Raw genomic sequence first — 15,942 nt, forward strand, 5'->3', positions numbered from 1 at the left:
CTATTGCAGCCGCACGTCAAACCAGACTTTATTGACGAGACCCTCTGGTGTATTTGGATTTAGTAACGGAGAGTGGGTGATTTTCTCAAAGTCTGCCACCGTTAACGCGGGATGGTGGGATGATTTGTCAAGTCCTTCTCGGCGAAGTTTTTTTCACTACCCCAACGAAAAGGTTGTTGCTTGTGATAAACTCAGGATCTTTTATCAGACACCAGGACCGGCTGAACGGTGGATCATTGATGTGCCGGTTAATCCCTGCATGTAGGCCAACATAGCTGCTAAAGCTGTAAGGTTCGCCCTTTCCGTTTTTCACAGCGGCATTAAAACTGACGGAGAGCTTGGTTTAGGTCAGTTTTGTTTATTGTTTTAAAATCAATAAACATACCTTTTTCGGCACACCAGGACCGAACACAACGAACAGACCACATAATCTGTTTATGAGTATTCATCTCATTTCTATTCATTAATTTCTCCGTGTCGTCTTTGTTGTCGGTCTAATTTGTCTGTCATGTCAATCTCTTCCCACCACTCATCCATGCTTAGCCCACCAAATAAATCAACATTCACAACAAAATCTGACATTTTGCCAATTATTTTGCTGTACGCAGCAAGAGTGGCGCAGTGATTCTAGATATTGCGGTCAGCCGTTATATATCGGGGTATTTTATAACGGCTTAGATCTCCACTCAACCAATCAGAATCAAGGACCAGAACTGACCGTGTTATAAGAAAAATGAATGTACAACTTCGATGTTCTTATAATCAGATCAAACAATTTTGCAAGCAGACACAAATTGTATATTTATTTATTTATTCAATAGTTCAAATATGTCTATAAAGACAAAAAAATCTATGCAAATATTTATGAATGACTGAATTGTGATTAGATGTATAAAACACCATATGACTAAAATGTATTGCTAAATATTCAGATATGTCAAAATCTAAGATTTGATTGAGAATGTAGAGAAGTTAAATCTGATTGTTTTTGAACATTTCTACGGAGGTTCGTAGCATTGCTTGCCGATCTCTGAGCTCTATCATCTGATGTTAAGTTTGTCTTCAAAGATTTCAATATGATATTGAATATACTACACCTTTCTTCATGCAGAACAAGACCTAACGGAGCAGAACTTGAGTTTGTTTGTGTCCTTCAACAGGTCAGAGGTCAGTCATATGAGTTGAACAGAATGGAGGTCACGGCAGGACGTCACTCTTCATTATCAACTCCACACGACTCCACAGAAACCCGGAGCGCTCACAGAATCCGTCCTGAAGAGAACCATGAGCGTGTCAATATTTAATGGTGAGAAGGATTCGAAAACAAACTGCTTCTGACATTTAACCAGACATTGATGTGTTGTGAATGATTTGAGGGGTTTGCCACACAGCTCAAGGTCTTGTAACTTGTGATTAAACACCGTTCAATGGCTGATTTGATTTGATTTGAAGATCACTCAATAATAATAATAAGTAATGGTGGTCATGGTTGTTGGTCAAAGCCTGATTGATAGGAAATACGTACTTCTGAACACTTTTTGCAGATCCACAAATTCGTACCATCAGGTACATATTGCTGGAGTTTTAAGACACGAAAGTCAACTGGGGGCGCTAAAGAGAAAAACAGTTTTGGTCCGCTATAGAGAACTAAAACGTTTATATAACGGTTTTATAAATACTAATATATATACTATTCATTATAATACAGTAAGTACTTATAATTCCATTTCACTCCATATTTGTATTTAACCGCACGCAGCCGGTCCGGATTTTATGGCGGATGGAGAAGGGGATCAGTTTCAAGTCTGTTTTTTAGCCTGGGAACACTCAGAAGATTTATCTTTTTGAATAAACAGTGTATTTTGCCGTATCTGCCTGTTACATGTTGTGTTTTATATTGTGTAATACACAAACTCTTAGGTTTAGGGGCGAGGTCTGGTTACTTGCTCAAATACGTCTAAATTGTGCGTACAGAATAATAAACATACACGTCTAATAAAATTCAAGTATAATAGTACCAACACACAATATAATATAATGTGGTGTATACTGTTGACGTATGGATGTCACATGCAGTTCTTCTCTTTAGCGCCCCCAGTGGACTTTTGTGTCTCAAAACTGTAGCGATATTTACATGATGTATTATGTGACGCTGCAGAAAGTGTACACAGGTACTCATTTCCTATGAGACCAGGTTGACTGTAACTGCAGCATTTTCCTTTTAAAAGTATCTGTGTATATTAATGATTTAATATTGTAGCAGATATTATAATAATCATAAAGTATTTTTTTAAATAGATAGAAATTGTGTTGGAGCACATTAAGATATCTGGACATCCACTTCACGTCACTGCTCTCCAGTTTTATGTATTGATCCATCTCTGGTGTTTCATTGATTGACAGGTGAAGCATCAGATGTTGTTTTGTTTAATGATGATCGCATTGCTCTTGTTTTAAGTGTTGGCTTCAGGCAAAATACCAAACACACATTGTTTGCTTATTGAAGTGCAGAGCAGTAAAAATCAATGTCTTCATGCGTTGATGAACAGCTCGGGTGTAAAATCATCTCTGAGGTTTAAACTGTGTGATTGTGTTTGACAGCTCTCATTGTGCTCAGTTTAGGGAAATCAACTCTTTTCCTTTGTGTTATTAGAGAAGTAAACATGCCAACAAACCTTCCTTTAATATGATGTGAAGACTGTGATGGTGATACAACCATAGCATCCCGTATCAAAATAAAATCTACTTGTACATGTAATTATTTGTATCTCCAAGCAATTTTTGTAGAAACATCTGAGACTAAGTTGATACGCAGATATGATGATGAAGATCTATTTTATCGCTGCAGGAAGTGTCCTCTTCAGTAAAAATCGCCTGACAGGACGGTGTAGTTTACATGGATTTAGGGCAAAGTGTGTACCTTTGCAAAAATTTTAGTCGACAGCTTGCCAGCGAGCTCCTCTGGGATGTTTAAGAGCTATTTCTGCTTATTGAATTAAACAGCTATGATCCATGTATTGATATCTCAGGTCCCTTGATGGAAAACATGCCATAAGCGCTTCAGGACAACATGACATTGAGTTGGTTTTTATCTCTTCTATTGAGTTGATCTCAGTCCACTTCGCTTCATTGATGTTCGGTGATAAATAAAATCTTGAAGCCGTTCGTGTTGTCATGGTATCACAGCTCTATAGTGACACTGCTAGAGGAAGTGTAGCGGTTACCCATGATTCATAGTGGCTACGGACCACCTGATAATCCAACATATACACAGAATTTTGAAGAAGTAGATTTTCATAGCAATAAATTTTATCTTGAAAACTTTGATATTTGGTCAGTTTGCTTCTAATATGTAAATTCTACTTGATTTCAAAATCAAAATTTTTTGCAGGCTATTGAAAAACAAAACGAGAAAAAATAATTCTGTGTTGACCTGACCATGAGCTTTTAAATCTTAATATTAATGATTTAATATCTTCAAATCCATACTTTCCATCATATACAGTAAGCAGATAAATAATTCACAGTAAAGCGAGGCAGGTTTATTTTCACGCAAAGTCCTTTACAGAGAAATTATATACGGAAAAACAGCAAAGAGATGCATGTTGAATACAAATAGGCAAACATTCAGAGATATAAGTATATATAAGTAATGACTTAAAATCACAATAAAAGAGATATGAGATACATTGTGTTGTAAATAAAAAATAAAAGAAAGGTGCATTTTAAAAGTTAAATAAAGATCTTTTTTTGTGCTTTTACGGTGTGGATCGAATGGTTTTAAATGGAAAATAAGAAAAAGTTCCAGAGGGAAGGTGTGTGTGATCTGTGGCTTTGACTTCGATGCTGAGTCAGATTTTGACATTGTTTAAAAGCTTTCCCGCAGCGAATCCTAGCTCACTTGAAAGTTAAAGATGTTTTACCGTGTTTTCTGTGTGTGTTCAGAAGTTTGCGTAATCCTCCCGAGTCATTCTCTCTCTCTGAGCGGATCGCTGAGGTACGTACGGTGTCTGAGACATGCGACGTTTTGATCATTCCTCATGCCCTGAAGGGTGAAGATTTCACAGTCTTGCTGAAATTCACAGCATCTTGCCTCGTGTCGGTATAGCGGCGGTATTTCAATATCAAAGTCTTTTTGCTCCTGGATAATTGACTCTTTTGCATTTGAGCTGTTGTTTCTGTAACACTGAGAAGGAAGAATGATTCTGACCCTGTCTGCGATGTTGAGCAGGATGAAGGTACTGAAGATGAGTTCTGTTTCCAATGGATACGACTGAACTGTCATTGGCTTTTAATTACTTTCTTTTCTTCCACAGAGACAAAGAACACCTCATGCTTTATAGCAGTGAGATTATGTTGCATCTCTTGCTCATTTACACATTTCCTTTCAAAGTCAACTCACATCCTCCGCCATTCACTCAGCGATAGAGCGAGCACATTTCAAATGATGCTATTCTGTGCTTGAAAGGCATTGTGGGTAAGGGAAGCTTTATTAGGAATGTTCCATGTATAAATGAGCGATGAATTGCTTTTATAATAGGCCCAGACTTTAATACGGCTGAGCTTGATAGTGTTTTAGGTTCCTTATCATTTGTGTTTTCTTAATGCGGATGTATAAACGAGTCAAATCTTCATTAGTGTCGTCATTTTTTCACAGATTAAAAAGATACATTTATAGCCTCAAAAAAAATATACAGCGTCAGCTAGAATTGCAGAAATATTGAGCATGTTTGTCCAAACTATGGCTGACAGGACAGGGCAGGTGTGTTAGAAACCTGTCTTATCCAAACACTTAAATGATTCCTTCACATTTAAATATGCAGCTGATGTTATAAATGCTTTTTCTTTGATGCTATGACTTCTTTTGGGTGCAATAAATTTGGCATCTCTGATAATAAGAAATAACCTTGATGATGATTTGTCATATTTATTTTTGACGTGCGTGTCTCTCTGTGAAGATGAAAGCGGTTGTTCATCACAAGCACAGGGCTGAGGTGTGAAATGTGTGTGGGTTTGCTGTGACGGTGCGTTGGAGGAGAATTATTGATGGCTTTCCTGAAGCTGAAGGGCTTGGATCAGTTTGACTTCAAAGATCCGCTCTCACTCGGGTCGCACACGCTTCCAGTAGTCTCGTGACAGCAGCAGAGGATTGAAAACCCTCGGTGAAGGCTTGGCTTTGGGTTTTCTTCTCACCAGAAGTATCATATAGTTCAAATTGCATTCCATTCTTTATATAATCTTTCCAGATGAGTCATAGAAGAAACATTTTTATAGCCTGAAAAAACTTTTTCTGCTTGTGTAACAGAAATGTTCTGTGAAAGTTGAAAGTTTTTTATTGAAGCACGAAGCACAACAATGAACCTTTGAAGGGACAGTTCACCCAAAAATGAAAATTCTGTCATCAAATTGATCCAAACCTGTCTGACAAACGTTGTTCTGCACAACACAAAAGGAAGATAATGGGAAGAATGATGGCAGTTTTTGGTTCCGGGACATCATTGACTACCGTAGAAGGAAAAAGCACCGAACTTTTTGCTTTCCAACAAAATATATTGTTTTGTGTTCAACAGAGCAAAAAAAACATTTTTATCTACTATAGTAGTCAATGATGCCCCAGAACTGTTTGCTCTCCTACCTTCTTCAAAATATCTTCTTTAGTGTTCAACAGAATAATGTACACAATATTTTTTTCTACTATGGTAGTAAATGGTTCCCCAGAACTGAAATTACTGACATTCTTCCAAATATCTTTCTTTTTGTTGAACAGAACAAGGAAATGTATTCCGTTTTGGAACAACTTGAGGGTGAGTAAATGATGACGGAGTTTTCATTTTGTGGTGAACTGTCCCTTTGTGGAACCTGTAACCCTGACAAATAAATATAAACATGAACTGTATTCCTCAGAGTTAAATATTCTCAACCGTCTTTAAAGTCTGATGTTAATGAGCCGTTGCAGCCAAATGTTTCATATCAAACACAAATGGATCATTAGTTCAGTCTTTATGTTTTTAATAAAAATAATAATAATATGGTGTATATTTTTTCATTTATACGTGCTTGTCACAGTTAGTCAATGAGAAGCTTGTGATCATGTCATTGATAGTCATATGGATTTAAGTATTAGAAACTAAACTCACGATAGAGTTGCGTATAAAACAGCTTTCATTCAGATTGAATCTGGACTTTGGATTTGTTATGACGGATGTTTGTTTAATGTCATCTATTGTTTAGAACTTGAATTAGAACAGAATTTGTGAGATAATTTTCTTCTCACTGTTTGGACTTCAGCCATTATCTGTTTGAAATTATCGGTTGTTTTTTTAATGCAGAAAAAGTAATGAAAAACAGGACAGACGGGTTCTTAAACTCCACAAATGTGAAGAGATGGCAGTTAGTAAGCCAGTGTTTTTTTGAGGAACTACAACATTATAAACAATTTAACCAGACATAATCAGACATTTATATCTTGAAGTTTATTTTCCAGAATTGCATGTGACTGCACATATCAGGAATATATTTAACATCACATTATACCACAAAAATCAGGAATATGAGAAGCTAAATCATGCAGACATATTTAATAATTAAAAAACAAATTCAAACTCTTTGGCTTTTATATTCATTGAAATCTTGTTGTATCTTTTCTCTGCTTTTTGTATATATTTTATTTCACAGCACTTTGGTCAACTGTGGTTGTTTTTAAATACTTCACTGAGAGATGTGCATAAATAATCTGACGTATACTGTATGATGCTGTTCCTTATGAATATCCTCGCATGTGAAAATCTGCTGTTTTTCAGGAAATGGAAAAAACACTCTCCTTTTAAAATGTTGAAATTCTTTGTTGTCAAAGTTGACAAGCACTTTAATACTTTATATTGGTTAGACATTCGAAAAGCCTAGTGACAAACACAAAGGCAAAGTAATAATAATGATTTGTTGGTGAAAGTAAAAATTACGAAAATATGGAGATATACGAGGTTTCAGAAGGATGGCAGCGATATAATCTATAAAATCCTGTTTTCATGGCCAAAGTTTGAACAATAATGATGCAAAATATAGTATATAATTGCCGGTCAAAATCCTTTAAAGCCTGTAGATCTTTTTAATAGTCAGGTGTGGCAAAACCAGAGTTTTAAAACCCTGCTGAAAGATATGATTAAAATATATGTGATGTGTTTCTGTAAGAGCCTTTAATGGGGTGCTGGTGTTTAGCCAATCAAAATACTCTTTTTGTGACCGTCAAGCATTTTTTAGTTGGCATGTTATTGGAGCATGCGAGAGGAGGGGGCGTGTCTAATACAGTCTGTCAAAGGTTACACCTGTACTGAAGTTTGACCCGTGCTGCTTCAGAATAAACCATGTGAGAAAGTTTAGGATTACAGAGAGAGTTCAACCCAAAATCAAACTCACCCTCATGTGTTTGTAAATCTGTGTGTGAGTCTTTCATCGGTGGAACACAATGGAAGATATTTTGAGAAATGTCTCTGTGGTTTTGTGTTCACACGATGGAAGTCAATGGAGTTAAGCGTTGTTTGATTATCAACATTTTTCAAAACATCTTCTTTTGGGTTCTGCAGAAGAATATTTTTAAAATGACATGAGGATGAATAAATGATGGAAGATTTTATTTTTGGGTGACCTATACCTTTGGGTATATATACCTGTGTCTTCACACACTCACACACTCTTTTGTCGTGTTTACTAATCCTCACAAAGTCCTCACGATCTTGAACAATCATACTAGTGGTGTTTAGGAAAGCAAACTATTTCAGGAATGTCTCAGACTTTCTTACAGACAGTTTCTCTTCGTCACGTGTGCTGTTGTAGCAGCCTAGAGGCATGAAGCAACCCGGAAAGAAAAAGGAGATCTCTTTAATGTCTCCATTGGTTCTCCAAAACACCAACGGGATGAAGTTTCCAGAAAGAAAGGACTAGAGAGAGAAAGAACATGAGATTGAATAAATGGTAAAATGAATGAAAGCGAGAAAAACAAATGTAAAAATAATCTCGCACTGTTTCAAATTCACTAAAGAGTTGTGGATCTGAGCTGTGTGCTCTCAATAGATGTGCATGAGTCTTACTTTAGTCTCACCTGTGTCTTTATTTCTCTTTGGGGAATAACCTGTCAGATAAAGTGCACTTCGTTCAGTCTTTTGAGCTGCGAAAGAGCAACATCTTGGTTTGTTTTTTCTTTCTGAGAAATATCACTGTGTGAACTTGAGCCGAGGGATGGACGTGCTTTGTTTGTCACAAATTGTTGTGCACCTGCATGTGATGTGATCCTGTTGTGTGTCATTATAGAGAATACAACACATTATACGTGGCACCGCCCCACATCTCGGCCTAAAGGCTTTTACTCTACCTTATGAAAAGCTTCTCAGTTTCACTTTTTCATCAGATAAAACCTGAAATACCAGATGTTGCTGTTACTGAGGACGGGCAGCCCTGAAGAGGCGGAGACCAACAACTGAAAACAGGAACTTAGCGATAAGACGCTCCAAAGTCCACAGCAGGCACACCTGAGGATGAGAACACACACTGAAGATGTGAAACCGGCTGGACCCTGTCCTTCTGTTACGTTGACTCTGTTCATGTTACTTCAGGAATGTTCCTTTCGGTGGACATGAGATTGTTGGAATGTTGAGAAGGATGTAAGATCTGTAGACGGACGGTTTAATGAGGTTTCACACCAGCTCTGGATATGCATTCCCTGAGTGCTGTGGTGCTGTTTCTCTGCGTTACTGGTGAGAAAAATACATTTTTTAGGCTTTGACATCAACATCTGTCACTGACCTGTGAATTTAGAGGATTTATTGCACATCGGTATTTGTTGTTTTTAAATAAAAATGTTTTGTATAATAAATGTGAGTAAAAGTCACAACATCTTATTTAAAGCAAAACATTATTAAACTCTCTGTTACTCTGTGAAATGAAAAGTTTCATGAATATTTTACATGTTTCTGCACATTAGGGTTTGGATAACAAACTCTCTGCATCTTAAATAAATGTCTGATGTTAAGTTACTACACAAAAAGTTATACTAAAATGCTGCATTTGGTCTAATAAGGAAAACCTGAAATTTGGTTTAATTTGTATTTATTATTTGTCATTTGGTGTTAATTATTTGATAACATTTTTGCACGTTTACTAGCAATCTTTTTTAAATATTCCAAATCATTAGTTTTTTTGCATCCCAGCTTACATCAGTCAAAGTGTACCAGGGTTGTTTTGATTAATTTATAATAACTCAAAAATAAATATCTATCTTACACAATAAAACCTGATTTTTGAACATTTCTCAATGTTTTTGCAAATAATCTCTTCATTTGTAAATATTATCTCATACAGTTTATTTTTGATTAACCATATTATTTTAATTTACATGAAATATTAAACTGCACCGATAAATCCCAGGGGTTTCACATAATGAGAAACAAATGTATGAAATGAAAATACTGGGAACGGAAATTGGCCCTGCCATTTTTAGGCCCACAGCGGCCCTCCAATATTATCGACCGGGGGGTTCTAATCAAAAAAAGGTTCTATATACTGTAGCACTGGAATTGCTTCTTTGTTCGTAATCATAGAGGAACCACTTTTAAGTGCTATATAGAACCATATATTGGCTTCAGCGGTTCTTTGGGATGACCGAGGTGTAATATAGCACTGTATCCATGTTAATAACCTGTTTAAACCCTATGGTTCTTCAGCGGTTCTATATAAGACCCCAGTCATCCTGGAGAACCACTGAAGCACGAAGATATAGTTCTATATAGAACGTAAAGTGGTTCCTCTATGATTAGGAGCCAAGAAAATGTTTAAGGTTGTATTTGTTAACATCATTTAATTCACAATGAACAATCGTGAATAATTTATTGACGTTTACAAACATTAATAAATGATATTGTTACTTCATGTTAGTTTATTTATACCAAGACATGAGTCTCTAAAACTATGGATGGAGAGCGTGAGAGAAAGAGAGAAAAGGATGGATTGACAGATCTGTACAGTAGCTGGATGGAAGGATGTATAAGAGGGATGTGTTTGTTTATTTGATTGTGTCTGTATGTTGTGTTATGAAGCGGATTGTGAGACATATGTGTTCATCTCCTGGACAAACTACACAACAGTATGTTTGCAGAAGTGCTGGTGTGTGTTTTCACGGTGGTTGAATAAATGTAAAAACCTCTTAAAGAGGAACTAAAGTGTTTATTTATGTTTGTTTGGAACAATGGATCAGAGATCAACACTTCACGATGACAAATGTTCACAGACCTGTTGTATCGGATCACTCTTATTGTTGTGATTTTTTGTGTTTGTAGGAGTTTGGTGTCATGAATGTAATCTGACGAAGCCGTATTTTGAGTCCAGGAATTTTCACCATGTTCTTCACTGGAATGAAGTTGATGTTCCGGGTGAAGTCACGCTCTACAGTGTTCAATATCTCACGTAAGTTTTTCTCGCCTCTTCTCTATATTATTTACACACTCGACACATATGAACTATTGAATTAAGTGCTGAAGAGTGAATGTTGGTAGTTTAAAACGAAACGAAAAAATAAAACTTCTCCATCGTGGTTTAAATCAGTCTTTTCAAGTGTCTGTTTTTGTTTTTTGTAGGTATGGGGTGCCGTACAAACCAGCAACGTGGTGCCAGAACATCTCGGTTCTTGAATGCGACCTCACGTCTGTGATGATCGTGACTGATGTGACTGCGAGATATCACGTCAAGATCACTGCTGCTGGACGATGTGTGGGAGAACTCCTGTTCTATCCTTACGAACACAGTAAGATATTCTGTCTGAACTCAGATCAGAAGAACATGTCATTGCTCAGATGTTGCTCTTTTAACCAAACAGATCTCATCCCCCATTTACTGCAATAGTAGAAAAATAAATACTATGGGAGTCAATGAGGGATGAGATCCTTTTAGTTGCTGACATTCTTTCAAATATCTTCCTTTGTGTTTGGCAAAACAAACACATTTATACAGGTTTGGAACATTCTGTTAATCATTTTTGGGTGAACTTTCTCTTTAAGCAAATGTTTCTGTTTGCTCTTCATTTAATCTCATAGATGTCTAGGAAAATTAACTGAGATGATGACAAGATTTCATTCATCATTTTTCTTAAATTATTCAATTTTCCTTCTCTCTCTCTCTCACTCTGTAGCCATTCTGGAAGCTCCAAAGTTATCTGTATCATGGAATGAAACTTCTCTGAACGTGACGGTTTCGCCTCCGATGTGTCCAGAGAATGGCTCCATTCAGAACATCCACTGCTGGGGAGTCTTTCAGCATCCCATGAAGTTCATTGTAAACCTGACGCAACCCAAGTTTCATGCCGGAAGGGTCAGTATTCACATTAACAGTAAATGCGCTCTTCCAGCATTTCAGATGTAATTTGTGGATGGATGGATCTTGAGATGAACTGTTTGTGTTGTGTGTCTCTGAAGGTGTACGAGAGCACGACAGGTTCAGTTCTGGTGTGGCCCGTGGAAACACAGACAGAATATTGTGGAGATGCAGTTTATTCCTTCACACATCCCAGTTCACCTCGACAGAGTGATAAAGCCTCATTCTGTGTCACCGTCACAGGTGATGATGAATCTGACACAAATACTGTCTTACAGCCAATACAGCTGTTATTCAACAAAACAATATGTTTTTACCATTAAATGTCATCGATAATCAAGGATCCAAATTTCAAAATAAGAGTCCAAATTACACAAAGACATACAGGGCCCTATTGTACACTCGGCGCAATGTTTTTGCTAGCTTCCGCCCAACGCAGTTCTAATTTTCCCGTCCTGTGCCGCGACCATATGCTTAGATTGTTAAAATAGGGGCACAGACACATCATGTCATGGATAAAATATTGTATATATTGGGCATACAGTGCAAAGAATATAAACTATGCATTATTTATGTACAGTAATCAAAAAATAATATTTTAATATTTGTTCATTTAAAATATTAGGATTTGTTTCAGGAGAATGTGTCTTTCCTAAACTTTCTTCAGGCTATTTATTGTCCTCGTTTATGCGTATACAATCAATTTAACATGAACCTGCTTCAGACATATTTACGTACAGATTTAAAATATATATTTTCAATAATCTGTGATTTTATTTTTTTCCAGCCTCTAATTCCTGGTTTCATATCGTTCTGTTGCCTGCTCTTCTGGCCGTGGTCCTGCTCATAATCTTACCCATGATTCTCTGTCAACAGTCCGTGAAGGGAAAGGATCTTTTGCCCAATGCTCTCGTAAGTCATCACATTTACTCAGGGAAATTCCAGTAGTACATTACTTTGAATTGTCTCCGCCCTGTTTTACCGGCAGTAAGATCCTGTTTTACAACAAGCTTGAGTTTCCTTTAATCCTTCTGAAGGAATGTGTCATGACTGGGTACGGCTGACGTGATTTAACTGATGGTCAAGTTCAGACACACAGCAGATTTACTTGATTCAGGAACGATAGTGAGGTTGATATATAACTTTAAAATAACACAAGGATAGAAAAGAATGATGAAGTGAACGTATCAAATGAATCTCAGCACACTCAGGTGCATCATGGGATAAGTTTAAAACAGTTTATAGTATCGGATGCTTGCTTTTACACCATTACATCATTATCTGCTTGAACTCAATAAAATGCCTAGAATTGATTGATTTATGATATGCAAAAGACATTATCCACAGGATTTCTTTTGTAGTTGTTTTTTTCTTGTTTTTCAGAACGCGCTTGCACCCATTTAAAAAAAAGTTTTATAAGCAATTGAATGCACAATATTGTATATTTTTATATACAAACATTTGAGCATGTGTTTATATCAAAACAACAAACATGTCTCCGTGATGGATCAGACAGGTCGAGTCATTATCTGTTCTTTTCTTTCTCTGTCAAACAGATCCTGTCAAAGAACAACACTCTTCCATTTTGTTCGGATGCCCGGGACGACATATCCAAAGTGCAATTGTGTTCTGGATTCATTGGAAGCCTCCCAAAGCTTGATCTCCAGCTCCCTGGTGTTCCGGAAGGGTCAAAGGTCACATATAATCGGAGCGGTTATTTGTCTCAGGACTCTCATGATCAGGAAGCGTCGACCCGCTGCTCGAGCGGTGAGCAATCTGTCAACTACAGCATGATTGTGGGCGTCCAGATGCCGGTGGAACCCTCTGCTGATGTCGGGAGCTCAGAACTTTCCGGTCCGGAGTTTGTCTGGCCAAAAGAATATTATAACGGCTTAAACTCGGATACTCACAGCGAGCCTCTGGTGATACCTGTTATTCCCGCTGCCAATGGTATGATGCAGTTAAAAGGATTTTTCTTTCAACCGGATTCGGAGACTGGATCTCCCGGAGAAGGATTAACTTCATTCAGCGAGTGGACGCCATTGCTGACGGATCTCTTGGTTGAAGACTCGGGATGTAATTCAAAGTGCCTGTCTGTAGATGTTTCTGAGATCTCCAAATGTCTTTATCCTGATCTCACGCCGGTGGTGTCCAACTATAGGCAGAACGGGTTGCCCGCGGCACTTCTAGAGGGACATGAGGACCGGAAGACTTATATTCTGAGAACGGCTCACATTCAGGGCTCAAATGAAGTTCAGGAGGAGACGAAGGAAGACGAAGAAGGATTCAACGGCGGTCAACATTTTCTGGACAGATGGAGGTTAAAAATGGAAAGTTGATGTCTGGATGTTGCTCGGGTGGTGCTGGTCTGCCATCTTTGCTCATGGGCATGAAGTTCAGGAGATAAGCTGAGCAAATCACAAGAGTCGTAAATGTCGTGTGACCAATCACTCTGGAGTGGCGAAACGGAAACCTGGTCATGCAGATGGTTTGCTTTCGCCAGTCTAAGGGTTTTATCAGAATCTCACAAACTTGATTGACATATTTGTGGTTTTTGCATCACCAGCTGGACAATTTTATCCCGAACACTTTTCTTTGTTTGCTGTTGGTTAAGCAAACAGATCTCGGCCTCAACACATGCTATTGTGTTTTAATAGCAGCACAAAGAGTTTAAACCTCATGTCTGAATGATCCATGTTTAGTTTTTCGTCTGTATGTTAAGCTGGAATTGAAGGAAGAGTTTAACAGGAACTATGCATAACAAAAACACAAAACGTCTGTCGTCATTAACATCCCTTGTGTTGAATCCAAGTCACGAAGGTTTGGAGCAACCGAGGAGAGAAAATGACGACGACATTAGGATGCTGTTTTTACATTTCCCGAATGTGTGTACATTTTTTGATTTGTTCTCCTGTGCACTTAGACTGAAAACATATTTATCTGTAGCATCGACGTTTGTTCAAGTGTTGTCCGGTCCAGTCATTTCATGTGTCACACGTTCAACGAATGAATCACAATCATACAATCATTTGAATAATTACATTGAATGTTGGTTTCATTGTGTCTTTGAAGCTGCAGTCTGTGACATTTATAAGTTAAAAAAAACATGTTTGATAGATGATGACAGAGAGACGAGTATCAGATTTCAGCTTTAGGCTTAAATAATATTTGTTAAATCCGTTTTTAACACTGGAATCTGGTTTAATCTGGAATTATTAATTTTTTTTAAAGGTGGGCATTAAAAAGCAAGATGAAGGCAGGTGGTAGAAACAATCATGAGCCAAAAGACCAGGAACAGAACTGTAAATAGGATTCATTCGACTTGAAAATGTTTAACCAAAAGGGATTTGTCAGTTTTACATTCACATGTTAATTTATGACTGAAAATAATCACACGCAGGACTTTCGAGACGTCTCGGAGCTCCTGATAAACACATCATTCCAGTGAATTTGCATATCCGACAAAAGACTTGTTCCTTGAGTTTGTGTGATAAACTTCATAGGGTTTTTTACGTCATCTGACTATGAGGAAGTCCAAAAGAAAATAAAAGCTCTTTGTTTCAAGAGAAATGAATATTTTACACGACTCACTTCAGAGGTCATGCCGACATTCACTCCAGTCGGTTTGTGTCATTCGCTCATATTGTTCAATGTGTTCAATGTGTTTTGGGAAGATAAACAAAAGAAAAATCTGTGCTGAAAGAAACGTTATAAGAAATGACGTCTTTTGAGACTTTTTGAAACTGTGTGTTTTTTTTGTGTATAATGTAATAATTCCCCAAAATTTGAGTCACCTTTGAGACGCCCGTTTTATTTAAGTAACACCACTGGTGTTGTAGCTGCGTGTTCAATTGTAGGTATGTTTTCCTTATATCCTTTTTTATTAAGGGATAGTTCACCCTAAAATCAAAATCCAGTCAACATTTATATTTCCCCCTCATGTGGTTGTAAACTTTTATGTGACTCTTTGTTCAATCATTCACAAAAGAAGATATTTCAAGAATTTGAAACTTGACGTCAGTGAGGGTTTCATTTCGTTTGGTCTTCAACATTCTTCGAAATGTCTTCTTTATGTTCTGCAGAAGGAAGAAAGTCAAACAGGTTTGACATGACATGGGGATGAGGAAGAATTTTCAGTTGAACCTTGATGAATAGTAAGTTGGTGTTGTAGTGCATTATTCACACGTCACATGTTTGGCAGTGTACTGTATACCTCGGGGTCATGTTTAAACACTGTACAGAGTGCAAACAAGACAAAGGTCACAGTATTGTAAATATCTGATAGCTCCAGAAATATATGACAGATGTTCGGGGACATGAGTTCAACTGGAATATTATGTTTGTTTTATAGTTGCACAATAAATGTATTTTTATAAAACTTTGTTTTACATTTTTGTCAATTTTTTTATTCATTACATTATTGATAATGACTTTGTTTGCATGGCAGTAATGACATCTAGAGAGAGAAATAAGTGAAATTATTATGGAATATATTGTTTTGTTTGTTTGTTTGTTTGTTTTTTCATCATATGTAATAATGATTTTCACAGTTCATTACACTGACACATAATTTGTGCTTCTAAAGCT

The 15,942-nt window shown here is 37.1% G+C and overlaps 1 protein-coding gene across 1 annotated transcript; it reads left to right on the top strand.

Annotated features, from left to right (window-relative positions):
- The first annotated feature begins 8,521 nt into the window (after positions 1-8,521).
- ifnlr1 (interferon lambda receptor 1) lies at positions 8,522-15,694 on the top strand. Its single transcript, XM_056762803.1, has 7 exons — positions 8,522-8,747; positions 10,326-10,452; positions 10,623-10,789; positions 11,174-11,352; positions 11,457-11,598; positions 12,143-12,267; positions 12,912-15,694. The coding sequence occupies exons 1-7, from the start codon at positions 8,705-8,707 to the stop codon at positions 13,692-13,694; spliced, it is 1,566 nt and encodes a 521-aa protein (XP_056618781.1). The 5' UTR covers positions 8,522-8,704; the 3' UTR covers positions 13,695-15,694.
- The last annotated feature ends 248 nt before the right edge of the window (positions 15,695-15,942 follow it).

Source organism: Triplophysa dalaica, chromosome 12 (assembly GCF_015846415.1).
Source record: "Triplophysa dalaica isolate WHDGS20190420 chromosome 12, ASM1584641v1, whole genome shotgun sequence".
Classification (NCBI taxonomy): Eukaryota; Metazoa; Chordata; class Actinopteri; order Cypriniformes; family Nemacheilidae; genus Triplophysa; species Triplophysa dalaica.